General features: G+C 54.5%; 1 protein-coding gene across 1 annotated transcript; it reads left to right on the top strand.

Annotated features, from left to right (window-relative positions):
• Window positions 1-2,268: 2,268 nt before the first annotated feature.
• Window positions 2,269-7,072, top strand: LOC115081692 (intermediate filament family orphan 1-like; the record flags this gene model as incomplete). The annotated part of the gene is given in 2 exon segments (XM_029586108.1): window positions 2,269-2,805; window positions 6,952-7,072. Coding segments are annotated over 2 exon segments (273 nt in total), but the record flags the coding sequence as incomplete, so codon positions are not given.
• Window positions 7,073-10,684: the final 3,612 nt, after the last annotated feature.

Below are 10,684 nucleotides of genomic sequence, written 5' to 3'. Positions count from 1 at the left end.
CAAATTATTGTTTAATACTTCTGTACCACATCTGTCTCCTCCTTTCCATCTCTCTCTCAAGATTTAAGATTCAAGAAACTTCCTTGGCCTCACCATCTGTCCATGTGTAAAGAATTATAAAGTGTAGAAGAGAAATCCCAGAGACAATTCCCAGGTTCTGGTGCTGGTCCATCCAGATTGTCTCTGCTCAGATCCCAGGTTCTGGTACTGGTCCGGATTGTCTCTGCTCAGATCCCAGGTTCTGGTGCTGGTCCGGATTGTCTCTGCTCAGATCCCAGGTTCTGGTGCTGGTCTGGATTGTCTCTGCTCAGATTCTGGTTCTGGTGCTGGTCCGGATTGTCTCTACTCAGATCCTGGTTTTGGCCCGGGGGCAGGATCCCACAGACTCTGCTGCTCTCGCTGCTGTTTCTCCTCTTTCCCCCAGGATTAGACGCAGGTTTTCCTGCTCCTTCTTTTGTGGGAAGTCTGTGATTTTCTCTTCTCTCTTTGCCCTTTGCACAGTGCAGGGGGAATGCACGGCTGCTTCTGGTTCTCCAGTGTTGCACTGCATGCAGAGTGCACCTTCTTAGGGGTTTCCATTCAGTTTCTATGTCTAATTGTGGTCCCTTATTCTGTATTTGGTGAGGGTCTGGCCAGGGTTTGGTATTCTAGTAGTGTGTAGTTGCTGTGTAGGGATCTTTTGCAGTGTAGCCTCTTTTCCCAGTAGGAGATGCATTGGGGTTCTAGGGCTGGTGTGATATTTGCAGGGCTGCCTTTTCATAGGTAGGGTTGCTGCTGTGAGAGTCCTGGCAGTGGCTGTTGTGGTGTGGCAGGTTTGCTCTGTAGGTGCTGAGTGTGTGTTTTGCAGGGTTTTGTGTTGTGTCACAGTGTTTGTGTGGGGCTGTTAGGGAGGTGACCCCAGAATGTGAATATTCTCTCTTTTCTATGCTGAGTAGTAAGAGGTGAAACATTCTAATTCTCCTTTGCACCTATTGCCGGGCTATTTCTCGGTTTATGATAGAACTGGAGGTGCAGGGTTTCTGTTTGGGTTCTGACCCCTTCTGAATAACAACAGACCCCAGACCTCGCTTGCATGCACAAGGATTAGTTGAAACAATGCTATCAAATAATTGTTATAGTGGTTTCAGCCAGGGGTTGAAAGCGGCTGGGTGTTTCCTTATTGATGCAAGATCTTTAGAACTTGTTTTCTGGTTGGATATGGATTTTTGGTTGTAATTATTCACCTTTCCAAACTCCCATGCTCAAGGCAAGTTACAATCAGGTACAGCAGGTAAGTTTCTGCCTCAGAGGGCTTACAATCTAACAGGCCGATACAGTACAGTGGGCTCCGGTGGAGCGCACTGTTAACCCGCGTTTGGACGCGTGTTTTCGACGCACTAGCGTTACCCCTTATTCAGTAAGGGGTCGAAAACGCGCGTCCAACCCCCCTGAAACTAATAGCGCCCGCAACATGCAAATGCCCTATTAGTCATTCCCACGCGATCCAGAAAGTAAAATGTGCAGCCAAGCCACACATTTTACTTTCAGAAATTAGCGCCTACCCAAAGGTCGGCGCTAATTTCTCCGGGCACCAGGAACGTGCACAGAAAAGCAGTAAAAACTGCTTTCCTGTGCACCCTCCGACTTAATATCACAGTGATATTAAGTCGGAGGCCCCAAAAGTTAAAATAATTAAAAATAAAAAAAAATGTTAAATCTGCCCGCGGCCGGACGCTCAGTTTTGCTGGCGTCCGGTTTCCGAACCCTTGGCTATGAGCGGTTTTGAGAACCGACGCCGGCAAATTTGAGGCTTCGGCTGTCAAACCCGCTGACAGCCACTGCTCCTGTCCAAAAAGAGGCACTAGGGACGCGCTAGTGTCCCTAACACCTCTTTTTACCACAGGCCCTAATTTGAATAATTTTTTTTTCTGAATCGCATGCACAGGAGAGTGGCCTGGGCGCTCTCCCGCGATTCTTACTGTATCGGCACCTGTAGCAATGCAGGGCATAGTGACTTGCTCAAGGTCACAAGCAGTGTCCGCCAGATTTGAACCCTGACTTCACCTGGTTCTCAGCCCATTGCTCTAACCACCAGGCCAGTCTTACCCCCTCTTTCAGTGTCTTCCTAATGGTGACCAAAAGCACCGGGACAGGCATTTATCCAGGTAATAAAGTGTCCTCCTTTGCTGGCTGAAAATGTGTGCCACATACTGCCCACCCCTCTTCTACAACCCATGCAAAGAGCAGGTATGATCTCCACTAATATTCACAGCTGTCACCCCGGGCTCATTTTCTTGTTTTTTGTAAATTAGCTACAAAGTCCATGCAATAAAAGTGCTCACGGACTTTGCAGCTGTGCCGGCCATTTGCAAATTGGCTTCTTGGTGTGAGGCCCAGGTGTGCGTCACCTCTCGGTTATTTCGGTAATCCTCCCCGTTTTCTGACTGGCCAGTTTTATTTCATCACATCTTGAGTCATGTGACATATATCAATGTAATCATAACACATCCATGTCTCTCCCCCGTCTCTCTCACTCATCCTACCTCTCTCTCTCTGTCTGGCCTGGCCGTGTCTCCACCTCCACACTCTTCCTCCACTTTCTCCTCCTTTGCCACTCTTGCTATCTCTCCTATCTCTCCAGTCTTTCAACTTGTCTCCGATTAAGGTGCCTACTATGGGCAGGAAACGGGAGCGAGAGCGTAAACCAGCCAGCGATGAAGAGACGTCCATCTCTGAGAGTGAGACTTCCCGGAAACCAGAGGAGGAGGAGGAGGAGAGCACAGCTCTCAGCATCAATGAAGAAATGCAGAGAATGCTAAATCAGTTGTGAGTATACAGCGCTGCCTGCTGGGAGAGGCTGGGACACCAGGAGCTGTGAGCTGTCCCATACCCAGTGCTCCTGCACCATTCCCTACAGTGCCTCCTGCTGGGAGAGGCTGGGACTGCAGGAGCTGTGACCCCCATACCCAGTGCTCCTGCACCATTCCCTACAGCAGCTCCTGCTGGGAGAGGCTGGGACTGCAGGAGCTGTGACCCCCATACCCAGTGCTCCTGCACCATTCCCTACAGCACCTCCTGCTGGGAGAGGCTGGGACACCAGGAGCTGTGACCCCCCATACCCAGTGCTCCTGCACCATTCCCTACAGCACCTCCTGCTGGGAGAGGCTGGGACACCAGGAGCTGTGACCCCCATACCCAGTGCTCCTGCACCATTCCCTACAGCACCTCCTGCTGGGAGAGGCTGGGACTGCAGGAGCTGTGACCCCCATACCCAGTGCTCCTGCACCATTCCCTACAGCACCTCCTGCTGGGAGAGGCTGGGACACCAGGAGCTGTGACCCCCATACCCAGTGCTCCTGCACCATTCCCTACAGCACCTCCTGCTGGGAGAGGCTGGGACTGCAGGAGCTGTGAGCTGTCCCATACCCAGTGCTCCTGCACCATTCCCTACAGCACCTCCTGCTGGGAGAGGCTGGGACACCAGGAGCTGTGACCCCCATACCCAGTGCTCCTGCACCATTCCCTACAGCGCTGCCTGCTGGGAGAGGCTGGGACTGCAGGAGCTGTGACCCCCATACCCAGTGCTCCTGCACTATTCCCTACAGCGCTGCCTGCTGGGAGAGGCTGGGACTGCAGGAGCTGTGACTCCCCCCATACCCAGTGCTCCTGCACCATTCCCTACAGCGCCTCCTGCTGGGAGAGGCTGGGACTGCAGGACCTGTGACCCCCATACCCAGTGCTCCTGCACCATTCCCTACAGCGCCTCCTGCTGGGAGAGGCTGGGCCTGCAGGACCTGTGACCCCCATACCCAGTGCTCCTGCACCATTCCCTACAGCGCTGCCTGCTGGGAGAGGCTGGGACTGCAGGAGCTGTGACTCCCCCATACCCAGTGCTCCTGCACCATTCCCTACAGCGCTGCCTGCTGGGAGAGGCTGGGACTGCAGGAGCTGTGTCCCCCATACCCAGTGCTCCTGCACCATTCCCTACAGCGCTGCCTGCTGGGAGAGGCTGGGACTGCAGGACCTGTGACCCCCATACCCAGTGCTCCTGCACCATTCCCTACAAGCGCTGCCTGCTGGGAGAGGCTGGGACTGCAGGACCTGTGACCCCATACCCAGTGCTCCTGCACCATTCCCTACAGCGCCTCCTGCTGGGAGAGGCTGGGACTGCAGGACCTGTGACCCCCCATACCCAGTGCTCCTGCACCATTCCCTACAGCACCTCCTGCTGGGAGAGGCTGGGACTGCAGGAGCTGTGACTCCCCCCCCATACCCAGTGCTCCTGCACCATTCCCTACAGCGCCTCCTGCTGGGAGAGGCTGGGACTGCAGGACCTGTGACCCCCATACCCAGTGCTCCTGCACCATTCCCTACAGCGCCTCCTGCTGGGAGAGGCTGGGACTGCAGGACCTGTGACCCCCATACCCCGTGCTCCTGCACCATTCCCTACAGCACCTCCTGCTGGGAGAGGCTGGGACTGCAGGAGCTGTGACTCCCCCATACCCAGTGCTCCTGCACCATTCCCTACAGCGCTGCCTGCTGGGAGAGGCTGGGACTGCAGGAGCTGTGACCCCCATACCCAGTGCTCCTGCACCGTTCCCTACAGCACCTCCTGCTGGAAGAGGCTGGGACTGCAGGAGCTGTGACCCCCATACCCAGTGCTCCTGCACCATTCCCTACAGCGCTGCCTGCTGGGAGAGGCTGGGACTGCAGGACCTGTGACCCCCATACCCAGTGCTCCTGCACCATTCCCTACAGCGCCTCCTGCTGGGAGAGGCTGGGACTGCAGGAGCTGTGACCCCCATACCCAGTGCTCCTGCACCATTCCCTACAGCGCTGCCTGCTGGGAGAGGCTGGGACTGCAGGAGCTGTGACTCCCCCATACCCAGCGCTCCTGCACCATTCCCTACAGCGCCTCCTGCTGGGAGAGGCTGGGACTGCAGGAGCTGTGACCCCCATACCCAGTGCTCCTGCACCATTCCCTACAGCGCTGCCTGCTGGGAGAGGCTGGGACACCAGGAGCTGTGACCCCCATACCCAGTGCTCCTGCACCATTCCCTACAGCGCCTCCTGCTGGGAGAGGCTGGGACTGCAGGAGCTGTGACCCCCATACCCAGTGCTCCTGCACCATTCCCTACAGCGCTGCCTGCTGGGAGAGGCTGGGACTGCAGGAGCTGTGACTCCCCCATACCCAGCGCTCCTGCACCATTCCCTACAGCGCCTCCTGCTGGGAGAGGCTGGGACTGCAGGAGCTGTGACTCCCCCATACCCAGTGCTCCTGCACCATTCCCTACAGCGCCTCCTGCTGGGAGAGGCTGGGACTGCAGGACCTGTGACCCCCATACCCAGTGCTCCTGCACCATTCCCTACAGCACCTCCTGCTGGGAGAGGCTGGGACTGCAGGAGCTGTGACTCCCCCCATACCCAGTGCTCCTGCACCATTCCCTACAGCGCCTCCTGCTGAGAGAGGCTGGGACTGCAGGAGCTGTGACTCCCCCCATACCCAGCGCTCCTGCACCATTCCCTACAGCGCCGCCTGCTGGGAGAGGCTGGGACTGCAGGAGCTGTGACCCCCATACCCAGTGCTCCTGCACCATTCCCTACAGCACCTCCTGCTGGGAGAGGCTGGGACTGCAGGAGCTGTGACCCCCCATACCCAGTGCTCCTGCACCATTCCCTACAGCGCCTCCTGCTGAGAGAGGCTGGGACTGCAGGAGCTGTGACTCCCCCCATACCCAGCGCTCCTGCACCATTCCCTACAGCGCTGCCTGCTGGGAGAGGCTGGGACTGCAGGACCTGTGACCCCCATACCCAGTGCTCCTGCACCATTCCCTACAGCAGCTCCTGCTGGGAGAGGCTGGGACTGCAGGAGCTGTGACTCCCCCCATACCCAGTGCTCCTGCACCATTCCCTACAGCACCTCCTGCTGGGAGAGGCTGGGACTGCAGGAGCTGTGACCCCCATACCCAGTGCTCCTGCACCATTCCCTACAGCGCCTCCTGCTGGGAGAGGCTGGGACACCAGGAGCTGTGAGCTGTCCCATACCCAGTGCTCCTGCACCATTCCTTACAGCGCCTCCTGCTGGGAGAGGCTGGGACTGCAGGAGCTGTGTCCCCCATACCCAGTGCTCCTGCACCATTCCCTACAGCGCTGCCTGCTGGGAGAGGCTGGGACTGCAGGAGCTGTGACTCCCCCATACCCAGTGCTCCTGCACCATTCTCTACAGCACCTCCTGCTGGGAGAGGCTGGGACTGCAGGACCTGTGACCCCCATACCCAGTGCTCCTGCACCATTCCCTACAGCGCTGCCTGCTGGGAGAGGCTGGGACTGCAGGACCTGTGACCCCCATACCCAGTGCTCCTGCACCATTCCCTACAGCGCTGCCTGCTGGGAGAGGCTGGGACTGCAGGACCTGTGACCCCCATACCCAGTGCTCCTGCACCATTCCCTACAGCGCTGCCTGCTGGGAGAGGCTGGGACTGCAGGAGCTGTGACCCCCATACCCAGTGCTCCTGCACCATTCCCTACAGCGCTGCCTGCTGGGAGAGGCTGGGACTGCAGGTGCTACGAGCTACCCCACAACCAGTATTCCTCTAGCATTCCTTTTAGCACCTCCTGCTGGAAGAGGCTGCAACTGCAGGTGCTGGCAACTTCCCCATAGCCAGCGCTCCTGAAACATTCCCTACAGAAGTCCCCAAACTCATTCTTCAAGGGCTGCAACCCAGTCTAGTTTTCAGGCTTTCCACAATGAAAATGTATGAGATCTGTTTGCATGCACTGCCTCCACTGCATGCAAACAGATCTTACCCTTATCCGCTGAGGAAATTCTAAAAGCTTGACTAGATTGTGACATTCAAGGAACTTTTGGGGACTGCCTGCTGGGAGAGGCTGGGACAACAGAACCAGTGAGCTCCCCTGCGCCCCCTGCTTCTGCCTCATTCCCTGCCTCATGCCTCTCTCACTTGACTGCAGGAGAGAGTATGACTTTGAAGATGACTGTGACAGCCTGACCTGGGAAGAGACCGAAGAGACCCTCTTGTTGTGGGAAGACTTCTCCGGCTATGCTATGGCTGCAGCTGAGACCCAGGGAGAGGTAGCACAGTCTCTGTCTTTTTAGCTTTTCATCTCTCTTTTCTTTCTCAGTTTCTCTCTCTCTCACTCTGTGTCTGCAATTCAGATGCAGGAAATTGACAAGATTTAGGTGTTGCCAAATTAATAAGTAACATAAAATATAATAATTAAATGCAATTGCAATCTGCAGAAGAGAAATCCCAGAGACCGTGCCTGAGTTCTGGTGCTGGTCCGTATTCTCTCTGCTCAGATCCAGGTTCTGGTGCTGGTCCAGATTGTCTCTGCTCAGATCCAGGTTCTGGTGGTGGTCCGTATTCTCTCTGCTCAGATCCAGGTTCTGGTGGTGGTCCGGATGGTCTCTTCTCAGATCCAGGTTCTGGTGCTGGTCCGTATTCTCTCTGCTCAGATCCCGGGTTCTGGTGCTGGTCCGGATTGTCTCTGCTCAGATCCAGGTTCTGGTGCTGGTCCGGATGGTCTCTGCTCAGATCCCGGGTTCTGGTGCTGGTCCGGATTGTCTCTGCTCAGATCCTGGTTCTGCTGCTGGTCTGGATTGTCTCTGCTCAGATCCTGGGTTCTGGTGCTGGTCCGGATCATCTCTGCTCAGTTCCCAGGTTCTGCTGCTAGTCTGGATTGTCTCTGCTCAGATCCTGGTTCTGGTGCTGGTCCGGATTGTCTCTGCTCAGATTCTGGTTCTGGCCCGGGGGCAGGATCCCACAGACTCTGCTGCTCTCGCTGCTGTTTCTCCTCTTTCCCCAGGATTAGAGGCAGTTTTCCTGCTCCTTCTTTTGTGGGAAGTCTGTGATTTTCCTCTTCTCTCTTTGCATTTTGCACAGTGCAGGGGGAATGCGTGGCTGGTTCTGGTTCCCTGGAGTTTCCAGTTAGTTTCTATTTCTAATTTGTGGTTCCTTATTCTATATTGGAGAGGGTCTGTCCATGCTCTGTGTACTTGGCAGAGGTGTGATATTCTGCTAGTGTGCAGTTTCTGTGTAGGGATCTGTCATAGTCTGGGCTTGTTCTGTTTTCCCAGGAGATGCATTGGGGTTCTAGGGCTAATGTGATATTTGCAGTGCAGCCTTTTCATAGGTAGGGTTGTTGCTGTGAGCGTCCTTGCAGTTGGTGGTATTATGGTGTGGCAGGTTTGCTCTATAGGTGCTGAGTGTGTGTTTTGCAGGGTGTGTGTTGTGTCACAGATTGTCTGGTAGTGAAGGGAGTTTGTGTAGCTGTTACTGAGGTGACCCTAGAATTTGAATATTAATTTTTGTATGATGAGTAGTACGGGAAAATGTCCTAGTTCTGTTCTGCACCCTGATTCTCCTTCCTCCTCCCTTCATCTCTAAAATATCCCCTCCTCCCAGCCCTGCCATCCCCTACTCCCCCTCTCCAGTAACTCTAGTCACCTCACAGGAGCTGACCTAAGGGACTTCTCTTTCCTTCTGACAGCTCTTTGAGGTAATTTTGAAGGATTCAGGGGGCACTAATGATTGGCTGGGCTAGGGGGTATCATTTTAGAGATGGAGGAGAGAGAGGAGGATCTCCTTCTCTTGGTCTCGCTGGGTGTCTCTCTCTGCTTTCCTCTCCTTCTCTTGGTTTCACTGAGTGTCTCGCTCTCTGCTTCCCTCTCCTTCTCCTGGTCTCAGTAGGTGTCTCTCTCTCTCTCTCTCTCTCTGCTTCCCCTCTCCTTCTCTTGGTCTCACTGGGTGTCTCTCTCTCGCTCTGCTTCCCCTCTCCTTCTCTTGGTCTCACTGGGTGTCTCTCTCTCTGCTTCCCTCTCCTTCTCCTGGTCTCAGTAGGTGTCTCTCTCTCGCCCTCTCTCTCTCTCTGCTTCCCTCTCCTTCTCTTGGTCTCACTGGGTGTCTCTCTCTGCTTTCCTCTCCTTCTTTTGGTCTCACTGGGTGTCTCTCTGCTTCCCCTCTCCTTCTCTTGGTCTCACTAGGTGTCTCTCTCTCGCCCTCTCTCTCCTTCTTTTGGTCTCATTGGGAGTCTCTCTCTCGCCCTCTCTCTCCTTCTTTTGGTCTCATTGGGAGTCTCTCTCTCCTTCCCCTCTCCTTCTCTTGGTCTCACTGGGTGTCTCTCTCGCTCTGCTTCCCTCTCCTTCTCTTGGTCTCACTGGGTGTCTCTGTCTGTCTGTCTCTCTCTCTGCTTCCCTCTCCTTCTCTTGGTCTCACTGGGTGTCTCTCTCTCTCTCTCTCTATGCTTCAACGGCAAGAGGAAATGTGGAAAAAAGGATTTGCATTCACAAAAAAGCGTGGGAGTAGCTTGCTTGTTACGGCGGTTAGTACCCCAAACCAAATAAGCCTGATACTTCACTTTCAATGCATAGCTCTCTGCTTCAACGGCAGGGGAATGAAGAAAAGTGGATCTATATACAGACAACAACCAACAAGGACTGAATTACATAGTCTGGATAAACAAATAAGCGTGGGAGTAGCTTGCTTGTTGCAGCGGTTACTACCCCAAACCAAATAAGCCTGATACTTCACGTTCAATGCATATCCAACATAGCTCTCTGCTTCAACGGCAGGGGGGAAAGAGGAAAAGAGGATTTATATTCAGAGAAAACCCAACAAGGACTGAATTACATAGTCTGGGTAAACAAATAAGCATTGGTGTAGCTTGCTTATTGCAGCAGTTACTACCCCTAACTAATTAAGCTAGATACTTCACTTAGATGCAGTTCCAACACTGCTCTCTACATTAATGGTGGGGGTGGAAGAGAAATAGAACCAAAAGGTTACTAAGAGCCAAGAGTAACAGATAAGTATGAGAAAAAACAAGTGCGAAACTTGCTGGGCAGACTGGATGGGCCGTTTGGTCGTCTTCTGCTGTCATTTCTATGTCTCTCTCTGCTTCCCTCTCCTTCTCTTGGTCTCGCTGGGTGTCTCTCTGCTTCCCTCTCCTTCTCTTGGTCTCGCTGGGTGTCTCTCTGCTTCCCTCTCCTTCTCTTGGTCTCACTGGGTGTCTCTCTCTCTCTGCTTCCCTCTCCTTCTCTTGGTTTCACTGGGTGTCTCTCTCTGCTTCCCTCTCCTTCTCTTGGTCTCACTGAGTGTCTCTCTCTCTCTGCTTCCCCTCTCCTTCTCTTGGTCTCATTGGGTGTCTCTCTCTCTCGCTCTGCTTTCCCTCTCCTTCTCTTGGTCTCACTGGCTGTCTCTCTCTCTCTCCTTCCCCTCTCCTTCTCTTGGTCTCACTGGGTGTCTCTCTCTCTCTCCTTCCCCTCTCCTTCTCTTGGTCTCACTGGGTGTCTCTCTCTCTCTCTCGCTCTGCTTCCCTCTCCTTCTCTTGGTCTCATTGGGTGTCTCTCTCTCTCTGCTTCCCCTCTCCTTCTCTTGGTCTCATTGGGTGTCTCTCTCTCTCTCTCTCTCTCGCTCTGCTTCCCTCTCCTTCTCTTGGTCTCACTCTCTCTCTCTCTCCTTCCCCTCTCCTTCTCTTGGTCTCACTGGGTGTCTCTCTCTCGCTCTGCTTCCCTCTCCTTCTCTTGGTCTCACTGGGTCTGTCTCTCTCTCCTTCCCCTCTCCTTCTCTTGGTCTCAATGGGTGTCTCTCTCTCACTCTCCTTCCCCTCTCCTTCTCTTGGTCTCACTGGCTGTCTCTCTCTCTCCTTCCCCTCTCCTTCTCTTGGTCTCATTGGGTCTGTCTCT

This window comes from Rhinatrema bivittatum, unplaced genomic scaffold (assembly GCF_901001135.1).
Source record: "Rhinatrema bivittatum unplaced genomic scaffold, aRhiBiv1.1, whole genome shotgun sequence".
Taxonomy (NCBI): Eukaryota; Metazoa; Chordata; class Amphibia; order Gymnophiona; family Rhinatrematidae; genus Rhinatrema; species Rhinatrema bivittatum.
Note: the sequence above shows the minus strand (reverse complement) of the source record. Positions and strands in the feature narration are given on the sequence as shown.